The 21,518-nt window shown below is 40.9% G+C and overlaps 1 protein-coding gene across 1 annotated transcript in view; it reads left to right on the top strand.

The window, feature by feature from the left end:
- The window catches only part of LOC140739653 (uncharacterized), a 160,561-nt gene that overhangs the window by 66,531 nt on the left and 72,512 nt on the right, over positions 1 to 21,518 (top strand). Inside the window, exon 12 of the mRNA XM_073068028.1 lies at positions 20,194 to 20,275. Coding sequence (XP_072924129.1) covers positions 20,194 to 20,275 — 82 coding nt within the window. The remainder of the gene's footprint in view (positions 1 to 20,193; positions 20,276 to 21,518) is intronic.

Raw genomic sequence — 21,518 nt, 5'->3', positions numbered from 1 at the left:
CCTGGGGTTCTGAGAGGGGTAGCAATAGAGATTGTAGAGGCATTAGAAATGATCTTTTAAATATCACTGGACTCTGGCATTGTGCAGGAGGACTGGAAAATTGCATATGTTACTCCAGTCTATGAAAGGAGGAAGGCAGCAGAAAGGAAATTATAGATCAGTTAACCTGATGTCAGTGGTTGGGAAGATGTTAGAGTCAATTGTTAAGGATGAGGTGATGGAATACTTCATGACACAGGACAAGATAGGACAAAGTCAGCATGGTTTCCTTAAGGGAAAATCCTGCCTGATGAACCTGTTGGAGTTCTTTAAGGAGACTGAAGTAGGATAGATAAAGGGGATGCAGTGGATGTTGTATATTTGGAGTTTCAGAAGGCTTTTGACAAAGTGCCACACATGAGGCTGCTTACCAAGTTAGGAGCCCATGGTATTACAGGTAAGTTTACTGACATGGTTAGAACATTGGTTGATTGGTAGGAGGCAGTGAATGGGAATTAAAAAGATCCTGTTTTGCTTGGCTGCCAGTGACTAGAGGTGTTCTGCAGAGGTCATTGTTGGGACAGCTTTTTATGTTGTATATCAATGATTTAGAGCATGGAATAAATAGCTTTGTTGCCAATGTTGCTGATGATATGATTAGTGGAAGGACAGATAGTCTGCAGAAGGACTTGGATTAGGAGAATGGGCAAGCGGGTGCCAAATGAAATACAATGTTGGATAATGCATGATCATCCACTTTGGTAATAGAAATAAATGTGCATATTATTTTCTAAATGGGAAGAAAATCCAAAAATCTGAGTTGCAAACCAACTTGGGAGTCCTTGTACAGAACACCCGAAAGGTTAACTTGCAGGTTGAGAGGTTGGTGAGGAAGGCAAATGCAATGTTAACATTCATTTCAAGAGGTCTTGAATACAAGAGCAGGGATGTGATGCTGAGGCTTTATAAGGCACTTTGAGTATTGTGTACAGTTCTGGGCTCCTCATCTCTGAAAAGATGTGCTGAAGTTGGAGAGAGTTCAGAGGAGGTTCACATGGATGATTCCAGGAATGATAGGGTTATCATATGAGGAACGTTTGATGGCTCTGGGTCTGTACTTGCTGGAATTTAGAAGGATGTGGAGGGATCTCATTGAAACCTATGGAATATTGAAAGGCCCAGACAGAATAGATGTAGAAAGGATGTTTTCCAAGGTGGGGGGCAGGTTCTAGCACAAGAGGGCACAGCTTCAGGATAGAGGGGCATCCATTTAAAACAGATGCGGAGAGATTTCTTTAGCCGGAGAGTGGTGAATTTGTGGAATTTGTTACCACAGGCAGCTGTGGAGCCCAGGACATTGGGTGTATTTAAGACAGAGCTTTCTAGGTTCTTGATTGGACACGGCATCAAAGTTTATGGGGAGAAGGCTGGGGAGTGGGGCTTAGGAGGGGGCTAAAAGGATTAGCCATGATTGAATGGCGGAGCAGACTTGATGGGCCAAATGGCCTAATTCTGCTCCTATCTTTTATAAATAAGGAGCCCAAAACTGTTCACTATACTTGAGGTGAGGCCTCACCAGTGCCTTAGAAAGCTTCAACATCACATCCCTGCTCTTGTATTCTAGACCTCTTGAAAAATGAATGCTAGCATTGCATTTTCCTTTCTCACCACAGACTCGACCTGCAATTTAACCTTTAGAGTGTTTTACACAAGGTCTCCCAAGTGTCTTAGCATCTCAGATTTTTGGATTTTCTCAGTTTAGAAAATAATTCGCACATTTATTTCAACTACCAAAGTGCATGACCATGCATTTTCCAACATTGTATTTTATTTGCCACTTCCTTGCCCATTCTCTAATTCTGTCTATGTCCTTCTGCGTCCTGCTTGTTTCCTTAACACTACCTGCCCCTCCACCAATCTTCGTATCATCTGCAAACTTGGCAACAAAGCTATCTATTTCATCTAAGTCATTTATATTTTTCTCTGGCTATCCGTCCCATAGGATGATGATAGTTCCTTTCAGTCAGTTAATGGGGACCCCACTCCTCAGAAAGGAATGGATTTTAGGTGAGTAGGGGGGTTGCACAGGTCCAGACCCACCCTCTTGACAGCCCCTCCCGGATCCAGTGGCATGTGGGGTCCAAGATGGCTGGGGGAAGTTCTGTTGCTGTGAATGGCCAGACCAAGCTTCGATGCAAGGGATACCTTTTCTGCGCTTCACGGCACCTGTTTGTTAGATGGCCGTTGACCCTACGAGAGGGTTCATCTGCCCTTTGACAGGCCTCGTTTTTCATCCTGCAGGGTGTCTAGCCCCCCACCCTCCTCACCAGGCAAGCCTGGTGGGGGAGCTGGTTTAGTCGCCGACCGCCCGACCACGCGACGGGTAGTACTAGGTTACATGGTACCAGTAGCACTCGGACTCATTGATATACAGCATAAAAAGAAGTGGTCCCAACACCGACCCCTGCGGAACACCACTAGTCATTGGCAGCCAACCAGACAAGAATCCTTTTACCCCCCACTCGCTGCCTTCTTCCAATCAGCCAATGCTCTAACCATGCTAGTAACTTTCCTGTAATACCATGTGCTCTTGGTAAGCAGCCTTATGTTTGGCACCTTGTCAAAGGCCTTCTGAAAGTCCAAATATACAACATACGCTGCTTCCCCTTTATCTATCCTACATCAATCTCCTTAAAGAGTAGAATGAAGTTTACAATTTTCCAGTCCTCTGGCACCATGCCGGCGTCCAATGATTTTTGAAAGATCATTGCTAATGCTGCCACAATCTCTAACAGTACCTCTTTCAGAACCTTAGGGTGCAGTTCATCTGGTCTGGGTGACTTATGTACTTTCAGGTTTTTTAGCACCTTCTCCCTTGTAATAGTAACTGCACCCACTTCTCTTCCTTCACACACTACAACATCAAGCACAGTGCTAGTGTCTTCCACAGTGAAGACTGATGCAAAATACTCATTTAATTCATCTCTGTTCCCCATTATTATTACTCTGGCCTCAGTTTCTAATGGTCCTATATCCATTCTCATCTCTCTTTTGTTTTCTACATGCTTGAAAAAGCTTTTACTATCCACTTTGATATTATTTGCTAGCTTGCTTTCATATTTCATCTTTTCCCTTTTAATGATTCTTTTAGTTGCTCTCTAGGTTTTTAAAAACTTCCCAATCCTCTTATCTTCCCATTAATTGCTTTATTGTATGCCCTCTCTTTTGTTTCTACAATAGCTTTGACTTCCCTTGTCAGCCACGATTGTACTATTTTACCATTTCAGTATTTCTTCATTTTTGGAATGACCTGCACCTTCCTCATTTTCCCCAGAAACTCAAGCCATTGCTGCTCTGCTGTCATCCCTGTCAGCACCTTTTTCCAATTTACTTTGGCCAACTCCTCTCTTGTACCACTGTAATTTCCCTTCGTCCACTGTAATACTGCTATGTCAGACATTTTCTCCATATCAAATTTCAGTTGAACTCAATCATATTATTATCACTGGCTGCTAAGGATTCTTTTACCTTGAGCTCCCGAATTGTCTCCGGTTCATTATATAACACCCAATCCAGCAGAGCTGATCCCCTAGTAGGCTCAATAATAAACTGCTCTAAAAAGCCATCTCTTAGGTATTCAACAAACTCACTCTCTTGAGATCCATTACCAACCTTATTTTCCCAGCCAACCTGCATGTTAAAATCTCCCATGACTATCATAACATTGCCCTTTTGACGTGCCTATTTTCTGTTGTAATCTCACTACCTTGACTGACAAGTGAAGTCAGAGCCAAAGTAAAAGCAAAAGAGAGGGCACACAAGGAAGCCAAAGCTAGTGGGAAGATAGAGGATTGGGAAGCTCTTAAAAACTTGCAGAAGGAAACTAAGTAGGTCAATAGCAAGGAAAAGATGAATTGTGAAAGGAAGCTGGTGAGTAATATCAAAGAAGATACTAAAAGCTTTTTTAAGTATATAAAGAGTAAAAGAGAACTGAGGGTAGATATAGGACCAGTAGAAAATGATGCTGGAGATATTGTAATGTGGTGCAGAGATGAAACTGAATACAAATTTTGCATCACTCTTCACATTGGAAGACATCTGCAGTATACCGGACATTCAAGAGTGTCAGGGAAGTGAAGTATGTGCTATGAAATTTATGACTGAGAAGGTGTTCAGGAATGACGGTAGTCTTAATGGTCTGACAGTGGATAAATCTTCTGGACCTGATGGAATGCACCCTCAGGTTCTGAAGGGAGTAGCTGGAGAGATTGTGGAGGCAATGATATTCCAAGAATCAATAGATTCTGGCATTGTACCGGATGACTGGAAAATTGCAAATGTTACTCTGTTATTTAAGAAGGGTGGGAGGCAGCAGAAAGGAAACAATAGATCTGTTAGCCTGACATCAGTGGTTGGAAAGTTGTTGGAATCGATTGTTAGGGATGAGATTACAGAGTACCTGGAGGCACGTGACAAAATAGGCCAAAGCCAGCATGGTTTCCCAAAAGAAAAATCCTGCCCAACTAACCTACTGCAATTTTTTGAGGAAATTACAAGCAGGGTAGACAAAGGAGATGCAGTAGAAGTGGTGAACTTCAATTTTCAGAAGGCCTTTGACAAGGTGCTGCACATGTGGCTGCTTAGCAAGATAAGAGCCCATGGAATTACAGGGAAGTTAACAGCATGGGTGGAGCATTGGTTGATTGGCAGAAAGCAGAGAGTGGGAATAAAAGCATCCTATTCTGGCTAGCTGCCGGTTACCACTGGAGTTCCAAGGAGGTTGGTGTTGGGACTGCTGCTTTTTACCATGTATGTCAATGATTTGGACTATGGGATTAATGGATTTGTGGTTAACTTTGCTTATGATACAAAGATAGGTGGAGGAGCAGGTAGTGTTGAGGAAACACAGAGCCTGTAGAGAGACTTAGGTAGTTTAGGGGAATGGGCAAAGTGGCAAATGAAATACAGTGCTGGAAAGTGTATGGTCATGCACTTTGGTTTAAGAAATAAACAGGCAGACTATTATTTAGATGGGGAGAGAATTCAAAATGCAGAGATGCAAAGGGACTTGGGAGTCCTTGTGCCAGGTACCCTAAAGGTTAACCTCCAGTTTAAGTCAGTGGTGAAGAAGGGGAATGCAATGTTGGCATTCATTTCTAGAGCTATAGAATATAAGAGCAGAGATGTGATGTAGAGGTTTCATAAGGCACTCGTGACACCACACTTGGAGTATTGTGTGCAGTTTTGGGCTCCTTATTTTAGAAAGGATATACTGACATTGTAGAGAGTTCAGAGAAGATTTACTAAAATGATTCCAGGAATGAAAGGGTTACCATATGAGGAATGTCTGACAGCTCTTTGGCTGTAATCCCTGGAGTTCAGGAGAATGGGGGGGGGGGGGGGGGGAATCTCAAACAAAAATTCTAAATGTTAGAAGGTCTGAACAGATTAGATATGGCAAAATTATTTCCCATGGCAGGGGAGTCCAGGACAAGTGGGCATGACTTAAGGATTGAATGACATCCATTTAGAACAGAGATACGGAGAAATTACTTTAGTCAGAGGGTGGTAAATCTGTGGAAATTGTTGCCACAAGCGGCTGTGGAGACCAAGTCATTGGGTGCATTTAAGGCAGAGATAGATAGGTTCTTGATTAGCCAGGGCATCAAAGGGTATGGGCAGAAGGCAGGGGAGTGGGGATGACTGGAAGAATTGGATCAGCCCATGATTGAATGGCGGAGCAGACTCGATGGGGCAAATGGCCTACTTCTACTCCTATATCTTATGGTCTAATCTGGGGTCCACCTCCCAGCCACTTTTGGGAGGCCTGTATATAACTACCACCTGTATATAACTTACCCTTGCAGTTTCTTAACTCAACCCACAAAAATTCAACATCTTCTGATCCTATGTCACATCTTTCTACTGACTTGATACCATTCTTCAACCAGTAGAGCCACACACCCCCTCCGCCTACTTTCCTATCCCTCCAATACAACATGTAACCTTGGACATTCAGTTTCCAACTGCAACCATCCTTCAGCCATGATTCAGTGATGTCCACTACATTATATACAATAGTGTATACTATTTCAGTAACCCTGGAAGAGGAGATTAATCTTGGTGTGATTTTAATGGATGTGGACAGCTTCCTGATGACCTCGTCCTTCTATTTTCGTGGGTTCAGTATTTGGGTATCCTTTAAAGGTTTGTGTTTCTTATTTCTGAGGTGGTCTCTGTTCTCTTTTTAATCATAGAACCATAGAACACTACAGCACAGTACAGGCTCTTCAGCCCTCCATGTTGTGCCGACCCGTATAATCCTTAAAAAAAATGTAGTAAACCCACACTACCCCATAACCCTCCATTTTTCTTTCATCCATGTGCCTGTCCAAGAAGTTCTTAAATACCCCTAATGTTTTAGCCTCCACCACTATCCCTGGCAAGTCATTCCAGGCACTCACAACCCTTTGTTTAAAAAAAAACCCAACAACAAACAAACAACAAAACTTACCCCTGATGTCTCCCCTAAACTTCCTTCCCTTAATTTTGTACATATGCCCTCTGGTGTTTGCTATTGGTGCCCTGGGAAACAGGTACTGACTATCCACCCTATCTATGCCTCTCATAATCTTCTAGACCTCTATCAAGTCCCCTCTCATTCTTCTACGCTCCAAAGAGAAAAGTCCCAGCTCTGCTAACTTTGCTTCATATGACTTGTTCTCCAAACCAGGCAACATCCTGGTAAATCTCCTCTGCACCCTCTCCATAGCTTCCACATCCTTCCTATAATGAGGTGACCAGAACTGAACACAATATTCTTAAATTCACCAGAGATTTGTAGAGTTGCAACATGACCTCTCTACTCTTGAACTCAATCCCCCTGTTAATGAAGCCTAGCATCCCATAAGCCTTCTTAACTACCCTATCAACCTGTGCAGCGACCTTGAGGGATGTATAGATTTGAACTCCAAGGTCCCTCTGTTCATCCACACTCTTAAGTAACTGACCATTAATCCTGTACTCAGCCTTCTGGTTTGTCCTTCCAAAATGCATCACCTCACACTTGTCCGGATTGAACTCCATCTGCCACTTTTCTGCCCAACTCTGCAGCCTGTCTATATCCTCTTGTAACCTTCGACAACCTATAGCTCCATCCACAACTCCTCCAATCTTCGTGTCATCCGCAAACTTACTCACCCATCCTTCCGCCTCTACATCCAGGTCATTTATAAAAATCTCAAATAGCAGGGGTCCCAGGACAGATCCCTGTGGCACTCCACTAGTCACCGACCTCCAGGCAGAATACTTTACTTCCACAGCTACCCTCTGCTTTCTTCCTTTAAGCCAGTTTTTTTATCCAAACAGCCAAGATTCCACTGATCCCATGCCTCATGACTTTCTGGATGAGTCTCTCATGAGGGACCTTGTCAAATGCCTTGCTAAAGTCCATGTGGACCACATCCACTGCCCTACCCTCATCAATTTCTTTTGTTACCTCTTCAAAAAAAACTCAATCAGGCGCATGAGGCACGATCTTCCCTTTACAAAGCCATGTTGACTATCCATGAGTAGACTGTACTTCTCCAAATGCTCGAAGATCCTTTCCTTAAGAATCCTTTCCAGTAGTTTGCATACCACCGACGTAAGACTCACTGGTCTATAGTTCCCAGGTTTCTCCCTATTACCTTTTTTAAACAAGGGAACTACATTTGCCATTCTGCAGTCTTCTGGCACTTCCCCTGCAGCCAAAGAGGATTCAAAGATCATAGCTAATGCTCCTGCGATCTCTTCTCTCAATTCCCACAACCTGGGGTGTATCATATCCGGCCCTGGGGATTTATCAATCTTAATGTTTTTAAGAAGATCCAGCACTACTTCTTCCTTAATCTCCACATTGTCCAGCACACAGGCCCGCTGTACTTCAACCTCATCCTGATCAAGATCCTTTTCACTTTTGAGTACTGAAGCAAATGAAGATATTTATCTACTGATTGGTCATTGACTAGAATAATCCTTGCAAAATTGAAATAGATTTTTGAGTTCTGTTGATTTTGCATGAAAAATGTGTGGACACTACTAATTGCAGAGGTTCCAGTGTCGTCAGCTAGATTTTCTGGTTTTCTATTGAGCAAAATAACAAATATCTTGGGAGTGTAAACATGCTTTTCTTTGCTGGAACAATTGAAACTACTTTTGCTTTAATATTGGTGATTCTGCACAGGAGGAAAAGGGGTTCCTAATTATTGTAATTTTAAGATACAAAATTAGTCTGTGAAATTGCCTGCACTGATTACATTGATAGGCTTGTCAGGTTATTAATTCTGCTAAAGGATATTTTTATTTTAATGTTATTCTTACCAATTGAAGTGTATTTCAACCATTTTTTAATCAGTTGGAAATACTTTTAATGTTCACAGCATGTCAGAATTAGATTCAAAGAACTTTTTGGTATTGTGCGTTAATTTGATGCAATGGTAGTATTAGCTATTCTGATCCCAGTTAAGATGTAAGAAAGGATGACTTTTTGAAAGTCATGGAGTGGTGTACTTGGCAGGTGCTCAAGTTTCTTTAAATGTGTTCAAGGAATGGAGAAATTGTGAAAGAGTGAAACATATTAGAGTTGGACTTGCCCTGAGATTTAATATTTCTGTTATATTTGAGATGGCAGTTTTCAGTTGAATATGATGCTGGATAGTGATTATATACATCATTCACATTTTTTTGTCCCTTGTTTTCCACTGATCTTGCTCTGCACAGCAAGTCAAGTGGTTGCTTTGCTTTGTGTTGAGCAAGGTTCTTTGGGTTGGGTGTTCTGTGATTGTGCAATAACTTACGATTAACTCTACATGTTTAATTGTTAGAAACACAGCAAGTTAAGGAATGATTGAAGCAGGGCTATCTGTTCTAAAAGGATTTTGAGGCTGTGTCCTCTGGGCTTAGACACTCCCTCCATAGGAAACATCCTCTCCACATCCACTCTATCAAGGCCTTTCGGCATTCTTTGTGATTTGTTTGATCTTTTTATTTATTTATTAAATTTTAGAAATTACAAGGAATAAGTGTAATAATAAAATAGTAAGAAAAATAATGTTGACCCTCCCCCCTCCCCTTAACCCTCCCCCCCTTAACCCTTATCTAAAGAAAAGAAAAAAAAAAGAAAGAAGAAAAAGATTGCCTGGATATTGGAGGACCCCCACATGCTCCATGGAGTTCAAAATAATTTCGATATTTATTTTTACTTTCCCCAATAACTATGATTTTATCTTCAAAGGACCTGTGTATTTAATCCTATCTTTGTAAGTATGGGAGCCAAATTTTCAAAAATATATCATATTCATTTCTTAGATTATATGTAATTTTTTCAAATGGAATACAACTATGTATTTCATGATTTGTTTGATCTTGAGAACAGAAGATCTCGTGGGGGGGAATTGGAAATTAAGTAGTACAGAAAGACATTTATAAGGTATCATTACTGAAATGGTAATTATAATTAAAACTAATAGTGCCCCTTTAGCAGATGTCCGCAGAGAAGTGTTTTGCAAGTTGCACTTGTATAGTGTATTGTTCTCCCCATACACTGGTACTCTGCTTGTACATGCAAACAGGCATTTGGGAGATTGGCGGGATGGATTTACTGGATGCCGCAGGGCTGTAGCTATCTTCTACTGGGTGGGAAAGTGTTAATGTTGCACACCACCTCATCCCCTCTCAGAACCATAACCGAATGAAGCAGAGCTGGGATTTCTGAGCAGGCTCACTCACCAAGTCAGTTTGTTTTTATTTTTGAGTTAATGAATGAAACCCATTATGTTGGGAAGAACCTGTGCAGAACATGGATGGAACAGTAACTGTGTGGTACCTTTGGGCTTGGCATACTTGGATTGCATGGAGGTTAAATTGGTTTTGCATTACTTTAATCCATGTTACTTTCAAAATAAGTATAGATAGGTGAGGACATAAGTGAACTGATTTGATTCCTCTGTATTTGAATTTTCTGCTGATGCTGGCTTGGTATTCAAACTGTTAGTATTTTAAGGGGAGCTAAGGTTGCCTTTATTAAAATGTCAGTAACGAGGAGCTTTTGTATTTGTTGAATAGGATGGAAGACAGCATGCTTTCAGTCCAGCTAAGTAGGAATTGCTGTGTAGTAACAAACAAACTGAGAATCAATTGGTGTCATAGTGATCCCACTGCAGCTGCTTTCCCTGGTGCTTCAGATTTGTCATAAATGACAGATCTTTTTTTTATGGTAGGCTGTCTAGTCATGGTAGAAATATTCATGAGATGTGATCCGTATATGTCTGGAATTCTGCAGCAGGAGGGGTAGAGACAGGAGCGCAGTGAGTATAGTGTTAGTGCTTTTCTGGTCAAGGCTTTTCATGTATTGCTATAGTTGGAGGCTGGCATTATTAAATCATACAACAGGGACTTGCTACCTGAACTTCGTTTAAGTAGTGCTATAATCTCCTATAAATATATTACAGAAAAATAAATCACATCCAACATATGATTGGCTTACCCTTTTAAACTTTGTCATTCTGTGGTTGCGATTGGGAATATTTTTAACATAGACTATACAGTCTCATCTTGTCCATACAGATGTAGAATAATTTTGCATTTTCAGTGGTCAGTTTTGTTGCAGATTATGTTGAGTCAGGACATCTAAAGCAAAGAGCCATTGCATTAATTTGAAAAGTAGCATGGTGGTATGCAAATTATGTTGGGTGGTATGAAATACCAGCTGTAGAGCCCATATATTGAATTTAAGCCAGTAGGAAAACTAAAACTGCCTTCTAAAGCTAACCTTTTACCAAGGAATTGTTTAACAAATTGGGTAATAACATTACACTAGTTTAAAGGTGTGGTTGGCTCCTAGTGAAATTTTATTAGATCTTACTGGATCAGTAGGAACAACAAAATGAGTCTACTGAAGAATAAAATGGTGTAATTAGTTTGATATTTATTTAATTCCAGAATCTGATGGTTGTCTGTCTGTCCTCTTGCATGTGGGCTGGCTGGCTGTCTTTAATTGCCCTTAAAAATAGCCAATAAGCCACTACAGTCCTTCTGATGCAGTTACTCCCATAGTGCCAATGGTAAGCAGTCCCAGGATTAAGACCAAACTGCTGAAAGGCTAGCATTGTATTCCTAAGTCAGGGTTGTGTGACTAGAAACATACAGTTTGTGGCGTTCCCATTTGCCAGCTGTCTGCTTCTTCCTAGGTGGTAGAGTTTGGAAGTTGCTGTTGGAGTAGGTTAGGTGGGTAACTGCAAAACACTTTGTAGATGATACACAGTACAATCACTGTGCCCAGTCATGGCATGAATGTTTATGATGGTTAATATGTGGAGTGTTCTGCATGATGTCAAGCTTTTTGAGAGATATTAAAACTACTCTCGGCAAGTGGAAAGTATTCCATCATTCTGCTGATATACCTTGTAGATGGCAGAAAGCATTTGGATGCCAGCAGGTTAGGCACTTACTATGCTCTTGTAGCTACAGTATTTATGTGGATGTCATTTGAGTTTCTGGTGTTGCTGTCTGGCATTTCTGTGGTAGCTTGTGTTTCCGTCATTTATTTATCATGCACACCAAAATGTATAGTGAAATGTGCCATTGATGTTAACACAAGCTAATGTTACTTGTTCATGTCCAGATGTTGTCTACTTTGGTCTTCCTGCATGCAGGCATGGACTTTGTCATTTGTTAAGGAGTTGGAATGTAATTTAACATTGTGTAATTTTCAGCAAATATTCCTCTCTCATAATAGAAGGAAGATTAGTCATAGCAATTGAAGATGGTTAGGCTTAAGATACTGCTATGAGAAACTCAAGCATTGATATCCTGGAGTTGAGATGAATGACTTGTAACAACTGCAGTCGGCCCTCCTTATCCGCGAGGGATTGGTTCCGGGACCCCTCGCGGATACCAAAAAACATGGATGCTCAAGTCCCTTATTCAACCTGTCTCAATGCGGTGGACATTAGGACCCAGCGGCGGAGCTCTGAATCCACAGTGTTTCTGTTCATGAAAATAATCACGATTGAAAATAAAGAGATCAGAAAGATGTGAAACGCCATCGGTCATTGTAAAAGCATTAGGCTATGTTGGTCAATGATCGGAACAATTTTAAAGGATAAAGTGAGAAAGGCCCTGCCCCGATGAAAGCTACAATTATTACTAAGCAACGCAGTAGTTTAATTATGGGTTTTGGGGTTTTGAGTTTTTGATCCTCTACATCAACCTGGCATGGATGGAGAGCGCGCTCGGGAGCGGTCAGTCACTGGATCGAACTGGATTCAGCCCGGTAAAACATATGTTAACTGTTTTATATGCATAGAAAGGTAAAACATATACTATGTACTAAGACAACGTTTGACGCTAAATAATACTGGATGTACCTGTTCCGACTTAAGAGAACTTCTGATTTTTATCGATCCCGATCCATGATAACCCCCACACATTCTCTCGTATACTTTAAATCATCTCTAGATTACTTATAATACCTAATACAATGTAAGTGCTATGTAAAATAGTTATACTGCATTGTTGAGGGAATAATGACAAGACAAAAAAGTCTACATGCTCGAACAACAAGTGCTGGAAGAGCACTTCCGGGTTTTCGCGATTCTCGGTTGGTTGAATTCGCGGATGCGGAACTCGCGGATAAGAAAAGCATTTGCTTTGTGAGGAAGGACTTCAGCTATAGAAATATTTTTCCATTGTCCATTATCTTCAGTTTTTGGTCCATGATGATCCAACAAGCTGAATAGCATTGACAGAGAGCATTGTCATAGACAAATTCCATCATTTGGATTATTCAGAGTAGACTGGGTGTGAATCAGCTAGAGCCACTTCTTGTGAACTTGACAGACCTGGCAAGCTTCCACGTTGTTGTAACTCTAGTAATTGGAGAGTCAGATAATTTTGAAGCATAAGTGTAACAGCTGGGATCTTGTATGACCCTTACTGTGCCACTGCTGTCTGATTTTTTTAATATTTCAACGAATTTTATTGGCCAGAATGTTTCTGTCACGGTTATGATCTCAGGACAAAGCAGACCTGCATTCTGCTCAGCACTTGGAGATATTTTAACCTGGTCTCTTGCTGGTCCTGGTGTATGCCTAACATTGAGCTGTCTGTTGTGTTCTTGAGTCACAATAGAGGATGTCCGCTGTGTGAAGTGAGAATTTCACATCAAAGTTACTCCCTACAAGACCACAGTCGTGCCGACTTCTAGGGGGCTATGGTAGTGTAGCAGTTAGTGTGATGCGATTACAGCTCGGTACATGGGTGTTTCATTCAGGCACTGCCTGTAAGATTGCTCGTCTTTCCTGTGAGAGTGTGGGCTTCCTCTGGGTGCTCCAGTTTCCTCCCACATTCCAAAGATGTACTGGGTAGTAGGTTAATTGGTGATTATAAACTGTTCTGTGATTAGGCTAGGGTTAAGTAGGTGGGTTGTTGGGCACTGTAGCTCATAGGGCCAGAAGGGCTTGTTCCATACTGTACCTCTAAATAAAACAAAATAAATAAACGACTGCTGTCATGGATGGAAGCAACAGATAGGTTAGCAAGGGCAAAATCAAGTTTATCCTGTATGCTTTGTTCATTGATTGCTGCAGATCCAGTTTGATAACTATATTCCATGGTTAGCTTAGTGTAGTGCTTGCTTGATGGACATTGATATCCTACATCCTTGCTGCTTTTGGCATACCATTGCAGGCGTAAGATTAGCCTTCTGGAGAGTGCATCCGTGGAAAATATGTGGCCTGGCTGTGTCTTGAGCTCTTATGCTGATCAGCTGGTAAACTTTTGTAACTTCTCCCTGATTCAATCTGTGGTTCCCTCCTGCTTTAAGAGGACCACTATCATTCCTGTACCTAAGAAAAGACAAGATAACATGGCTTAATGACGAATGCCCAGTGGCTCTGATATCTACCGTCATGAAGTGCTTTTTAGATTGGTCATGGGCATGCATTAACTTCGGTCTCCCAGACAACTTTGACCCAATTTACCTACTCCTGAAACAGACCTATGGTGGACTCCATCTCCCTGGCCCTATACTCATCTCTGGAGCATCAGGACAATAAAACAATCTATGTTAGACTTCGTAAAAAATTAACTACAGCTCTACTATAATTTCAAGCAAACTTATCACCAGACTCCAGATACAGGGAGTCAACATTCCCCCAACTTGATCCTCAGATTCCTGACCTACAAACTGCAATCATTAAGAAATCAATTATTCTAAATGATTTTAAAAGCAAACACCAGGAAATCTGCAGATGCTGGAAATTCAAGCAACACACACAAAATGCTGGTGGAATGCAGCAGGCCAGGCAGCATCTATAGGGAGAAGCACTGTCAAAGCACTGCTTCTCCCTACAGATGCTGCCTGGCCTGCTGCGTTCCACCAGCATTTTGTGTATGTCGTTTATTCTAAATGATTATTGTGTTTAATATTTCAGTAATCTTGTAGATATATTTTGATCAAGCATTCTTGTGTGGATAATTCATAATGGGTTACATGTAAAAGTAAGTGAATTACATATGTCATCACCCTGCCATGTGATATGTGCTGCCTTAAAGTAGCTAAGACTTTCAACTCTTGGCTCTCTTGTTTTCCTTTGAATTAGTTTAATGTTTTGGAGTTACAAAACAACAGTAGCAATGAGGTATTTTTAAAACAAACCCTCAACATCTATCGACCTGTTGAAGCGCAGCGAGATGACTTGAAACAAGCAATGTGGCTTACAGAAATGAATGGCAAATTAATTAATATGGAATTTGACATTGACTTGGCTCTTTCATTCATCCCCCAAAGTGAGTTTGAATGGCATTTCAAAGATACTGAACTGAAGTTGCAGATATCCAACTAAAATTCATACTGGAGAAAAGATAACTGCTGTGAGAATAACATTTGTAACAGTGAAATAGAACAACCAACAAGCCACATTGGGCTTGTATGTGGTAGAAACAAGGGTCAGTAATGTGGGGACATGATTGGCGATCCATCAATCATTTTCATGCCATATCCTCAGTAATAGTGAACTGAAAGTGAATTAAGAAAAGTGCTGATGATGCCACTGCAGTGTTCAAGAATGGCATTGGTAAACTCAAACATATCAAGGGTGAAATAGTGTTAAATAACACTGTTAATGCCACACCCAAGTTTTGCAAAACCTGTCTAGTTTTATGTACCATCCTGTCTGGTTTTAAAGTAGTCAGTGAGGTGGATCACATGGAGGCTGAAGGAATTCTTTCCAAGGTTGAGTGGAGCCCATGGGCAATGCCACTGGTTTCAGTTACCAAGGAGAATGGGTCTGTCAGGATCAGTGGCAATTTTAAGGTCACATCAACCTGATACTGAAAGTAGATTAATACTCTCTGCCTAAGATAGAGAAAATCTTTGCAAACCTTTCTGGAGGGAAACACTTAAAACAACGTGAATTTAGCTGAAGCTTACCTACAGATGGAGATGGAAGAAGAATCCAAATTGTTTCTCACCATAAACACTCACAAAAGACTTTATTGCTATAATAGGCTTATTTTTGAAGTAGTATCTGCACCTGACAGAAAGCTTATAGACATCATTTTTACAGGTAAATATAACAAGGAACATTTCAAAAATCTCAGGACCATGTTAAAAAATTAGAAGGTTATGGACTTGTTGCATGACACAAGAAGTGTGAATTCTATAAAACAAGCATCACCTGCTGTAGTCACATTCCTTTACTGCTGCAGAGAAAGATTGTGCGCAGATTATCAGAGGCCTTGAGTCAGATTTGGGGTTAAAAATGTTTCAACCAATACTTATCCTTATTACTGGCCACTAGTATCTATTTCCAACCATAGAAGGGTGTTCCACTAACAGCAGAAGAATGACTGTAGAGATGGGCTCTGTTTCTTAGTGGACGTAATTACTAAGGGACAACTGTACATGGATTTGCTGATGGATTGTCCTGTTTGCCCTTGGAAAAGAAAATAAAGAAAAAGTTTACAAAATAGGACACTTCCCTTGACTTATTCTCCTTGTTACAGTAGAGATGATCCAAAAGGAAACAAGAAAAGATTGCATATTGTCTCAGGTCTAGATAGCCACCAAAAATGGCTGCAATGTGCATCAGAAACTCCGATTTCCCCATTTTTATCAGTGCTGGGATGAACTTGCCCTTGATGGAGTTTGCCTTGTGTGACGATTGAGAGTTGTACCCTCCAAGCTGAGACCTAAGGTGCTGGAGTTACATGCTGGTCAGCTAAGAGTGGTTAAAATGAAGGTGTTGGCTTAAAACTTTGCTTGGTGCCCCAGAATGGATCAACAGATTGAGCAGTTCACTATGCACTGTTCAAGATGCCACCACATCCAGAAGTTGCCAAGAGGAGTGCCTCTCCACCCCTGGGAATGGCCTGCATTGCCCTGGCAGAGGATTTGTGTGGATTTTGCCGGACCATTCATGGGCACAAATTTCTTGGTAGTAGTGGATGCAGCTGCCAAGTGTCCAGAAGTGTTCACAATAGTCTCTACTACAGCCTTGCACATTTTTTTATTCATCTAGTTTATTTACACTGTTTCTATTCACCTAGTGAGTTCTCATTCATGATCCTTACCACCAGCAGCTAGCTATGATCAAGCGCTCACCTGATGTCATCTCCAAACAAGAAGTAACCCATCTCAATGCATTTCAAATCATAGTCGGAGACTTCAACCAAGCTTGTTTGAAGAAAATCCTGCCCAATTACCATGGGCATATAGCAACAGAGGTCCCAACATACCAGCGTACTAAGGATGCCTACTGTTCCATGACCAGGCCGTCTTTCAGCAAATTGGATCACTTGGTTGTCCATCTCCGACCTGCATACAGGCAGAGGCTAAAGAACAAACCTCTAGTGATTAGAACAGCAAAGAGGTGATCGCGGGGGACAGGGAAGCAGCTGTCAGTGCTTTGAGTCAGTGGTCTGGGCCGTGTTCAAGACTCATCTAGAGTTCTGAATGAATATGCTATCATTGTAACAGACTCTAGTAAAACAGCTGTAGGCAAGTGTGCTCCCACAAAATCATTCAGATACTTCACTAATCAGAAGCACTGGATGAACCATCAGATCCAAAATCTGCTGAGAGCCAGACCACAGGCATTCAAGTCTAGTGACCAAGAAAATTACAAAAGGTCCAGTTACAATCTCCGGAAAACCATCTCTGGACGAAGTGGTAATTCTTCTGGAATTTGAATCAACGAATGATGTTTGATAGTTGAGGCAGCTCTTGAATACTTTCACCTATGCGACATAGGAGACAGTGGGGCTTTGCTTCCAGATTACCTCAATGCCTCGTATGTTCGCTTTGACTGTCAAAATATGGAGTAACTATCATGAGCTCTCACACCCCCTAATGATCCCATGGTTTCAGTCTCTGAAGCTGATATGCAAATAGCCTTCAGGAGGGTGAACTTTCGGCCAGGTATTAAAGACCTGTGCTGATCGACTAGCTGGTGTTTTCATTGAGATCTTTAAAGACAAATTAGATGTCTGAGAACATGGAAGACACATTGTGCAGCATACTTAGGACAGCAGAATTTGCTCTGCAGTTGGATAAGTCAACTCTTTCAGGTATAGAATCTTTGCTTCTTGGTTATGTTTGGTTCTTAAAAGATGAAAGCATGGTTTAAGAGTTGTTATTTGCAAAGGGACTGGAAACAGATATGAAGAGGGAGTCAATATTTTGGATTTTGAGCAATTTTTGGAAGAAGGACATTTTGCTTACCTACATTCTTGCTTGTGCATAGATGAGGCACCATCAATGACAGAATACCACTGTGGGGTTATTACTTCCTGAAAAAATGCTTTACCTAACATGTTTACCATTCACTGTATAGTTCACAGACAATGTCTTGTCACAAAAAACCTGAGTGATTGGTTGTGCAAATCATTACTGTTACCACAATGGTAAATAAAATCAATCCACATGCTCTCAATTCTCAACTATTTCAAGAGCTTTGTATGGAGAATGATGAATAGTTTGAATGCTAGTGCACACTGAAGTCAGATGGCTCTCAACAGGAAGCTGCCTGCGATGCTTTCATGTGCTTTTTGAAACTGATAAAATTCTTCAAAGACTTAAATCTTCATTTAGTAATCAACACAGAAATTTTAGGCATGACATTGCTTATTTGTCAGAATTATTTGCAAAGTATAATGAAATCAATCTTCGATTGCAAGGAAATGCTGTGAATCAAAGTCAGAATCCGTCTTCTCCACATTTCTGTCCAGGTTAATCCTACTAAAGTCCACTATTGACTGTTGCAACCTTTTACAATTTCCAAGTCTTTCTGAGTTGGAAGAGAAGGAAAGAATACCAGATTATCTTCAAGTATACTGTGCCCAACTGGGTGAGTTGCGTAAAGACGTGTTAGAGATTTTAGGGTCTTCTCTCGAGCCAAATTCGAGGTTGGGTAACAAATCCATTCCTGTGTGCTTGTAATGATAGAAACAAAAGTTGTGCCGAACATGTCCCTACCTTAGAAGTTGTTACTAGGCTTACCTATAGCCCTCTAATTTACTAAGCTCCATGTACCTATCTAAAAGTCTCCTAAAAACCCTATCGTATCCGCCTCCACCACCGTTGCCGGCAGCCCATTCCACGCACTCACCACTCTCTGAGTAAAAAAACTTACCCCTGACCCCTCCTCTGTACCTACTCCCCAGCACCTTAAACCTGTGTCCTCTTGTGGCAACCATTTCAGCCCTGGGGAAAAGCCTCTGACTACCCACACGATCAATGCCTCTCATCATCTTATGCATCTCTATCAGGTCACCTCTCATCCTCCGTTGCTCCAAGGAGAAAAGGCCAAGTTCACTCAACCTATTCTCATAAGGCATGCTCCCCAATCCAGGCAACATCCTTGTAAATCTCCTCTGCACGGTTTCTATGGCTTCCACATCCTTCCTGTAGTGAGGCAACCAGAACTGAGCACAGTACTCCCGAGTACTGATGAATTAACAGGAAAAATGGAGGAAGAAATGATCTGATTAAAAATGATTTTGAGCTGAAGCTGAAGTTAAAAAAAAAATCAAGACGTTTTGGTTGCAGAAAAAAACTCTTAAGTACTGTCTTGCACTGTAAAAACAAAAAGGTCAGGCTGTTCTTTATCAAGCCTTTGCAACATCATATTTAGTGGAGCATGGTTTCAATGCAGTCACCCAACTTTGAAAGCAGGTAGCAAATTACTCAATGTGGAGATCTAAGACTCCTGAGTGACATTCGGACTGATGTTAAGAAACTGATATCACTGCAACAAGCCCATCCATCTCGTTGAAAGATGAAAAAGCAATGAAGTAGTGAATAGTTGGACTACTAATGTACACTGTAAAATTGTTGAATTTTTTTAACTGAAATTAAAGGCATTTTAAATTGATTTGATAATTTTTTTGCAATTATTTGTCACTGCTCTGAATTGACAGTTCTTTCTTTCTTTCTTTCATTGTGCATCGTAAACCAAAGTTCTTTGTAGTCTTCTTTATAGTCTTTATGTAATGGCTAGAAAGGGAGATGAATGCTGGAGATGTGGTCTGGGAGCCAAGGGGCAGTAATCCAAAAAAGTTTGGGAACCATGCTCCAACTAAGGGGTTCCTAACTTTATGGCATGGACCCTTACCATTAATGCAGCAATCTGTGACCCCCAGGTTGGGGACCCCTTCTCTAAATGCTTGGTGGTAGGTCAATTAAATTCAGAGGTGAGTTAAGTTAGCGAAATGTAATCATGCATCGTGTTTCCAAATTTATCCTGAGGCTTTGAAATTGTGAATGTGCAGTTGTTTTATCCTGTACATGAGGCTGAACTGTCAATAGTGCAGGCAGAGAGATGTATTTTGTAGAATATTGCTGGCTGATTAAATCATTGTTTCAAGTGCATGTTAGTCTGAATAGTTGTGATTGTTCATGCCAATATTGTATCCATTCTGAAAAGTAAGCATCTTGAATTTTCTAAGATGACATCTGGATTGATGGCGAAAGGCCCAAAGTAAATTGTGATAGGTCTTTGGTTTTGTAAATAAATGCCCATTGAAATTGGTTAATAATGGCAAGGAACTTGCATAGTGATCTTCTTGCCACCTTTGGTAAGACAGTGCTTCTCCTTATAGATGCTGCCTGGCCTGCTGTGTTCCACCAGCATTTTGTGTGTGTTCTTACCACCTTTTCTATTTATCCTTCAGGTAAAGGCACTCAAAGAGAAAATTGAAGCAGAGAAGGGAAGTGATGCTTTCCCAGCTGCTGGGCAAAAGCTAATATATGCAGGTAAGATGCATTTTCTCTAGTTCAAAATGTTGGGTGTGTACAGACAAGTACAGTTTAGGATATATTTGGCTGATGTACAAAATGTGGAGCTTGTGGATGATTAGACATTGTGATGTGTTTGTTTTGACACGAGAGAATTTTGTGCTGTAAATTGCCAAAGCATTGTTTTCTTAAAAAAAATAATGCCCTTATCCTCTGCCTTTCCTGCGTTAGGTTTCCCTATTGGGACCAATTGAGATTGGAGGTTAATGTCAATGGGTAAGATTCATGTGAAGGGTAATTCAATAAGAATCAAAATTAACTCATTGCAATCACATTAATGTATTAAAAAAATTCTGTACTCCTATGAAGTGTGTACTTGGATTTGGTATGTGGGCATGCTGGAAGTCCTGAGCTCAGGACACTGTTCTGTCCACCAATTAATACGTCTTAGTCTCTGTGAAATACTCCTTTCACAAGGGGTTTCATCTGGTTCAAAGTAAACCACCTAAAAAATCTAATTTCTTAAATCTACTTGAATGAAAATGCATCTCAGATTTTGCTGATTTGTAAAAGATTAGGGCTAACAGTTAATTGCCATTAAAGTATGATTAATATATTTACAGTAATTGCATAGTTAATATTTTAGAAGTAAATGTCTTCTTGTTGCCAATTTGTGCTGGGGATGCCAAAAAGCAATAGTATAGAGTGACTTCTAGATGAAGTGTAACTTCTTTCAGCCTTCTGGAATGAGAGATCTTTCAGTTTTGACTGAATGATTTTGATCTCCTTGAGGTTGTGCCTCAACAGCCTGTTCCCAGGCAATGAAATCTAATCCTTTGTATTCCCCTGTCACTAACTTAGGATCAGTCATCAACACAGAGCCAGTGGTGGAAAGATGGTGGTTTGCTGCTCTGCCCTAACTTTTATCTCTTTTTAGGCTCTTGCTATATTTTCACTAGAGACTAGAATACTACAGTACACTACAGGCCCTTCGGCTCTCGATGTTGTGCCGACCCATATATTCCTTTAAAAAAAAGTACTGAACCCACACAATCCTGTAACCCTCTATTTTTCTTTTATCCATGTGCCTGTCCGAGAGGCTCTTAAATACCTCTAATGTTTTGGCCTCCACCACCGTCCCTGGCAAGTCATTCCAGGCACCCACAGACCTGTGTTTTAAAAAAAAAACTTATCCCGATGTCTCCCCTAATAAACTTACTTCCCTTAACTTTGTACATATGCCCTCTGGTGTTTGCTATTT

This window comes from Hemitrygon akajei, chromosome 16 (assembly GCF_048418815.1).
Source record: "Hemitrygon akajei chromosome 16, sHemAka1.3, whole genome shotgun sequence".
In the NCBI taxonomy this organism is placed as follows: domain Eukaryota; kingdom Metazoa; phylum Chordata; class Chondrichthyes; order Myliobatiformes; family Dasyatidae; genus Hemitrygon; species Hemitrygon akajei.
Note: the sequence above shows the minus strand (reverse complement) of the source record. Positions and strands in the feature narration are given on the sequence as shown.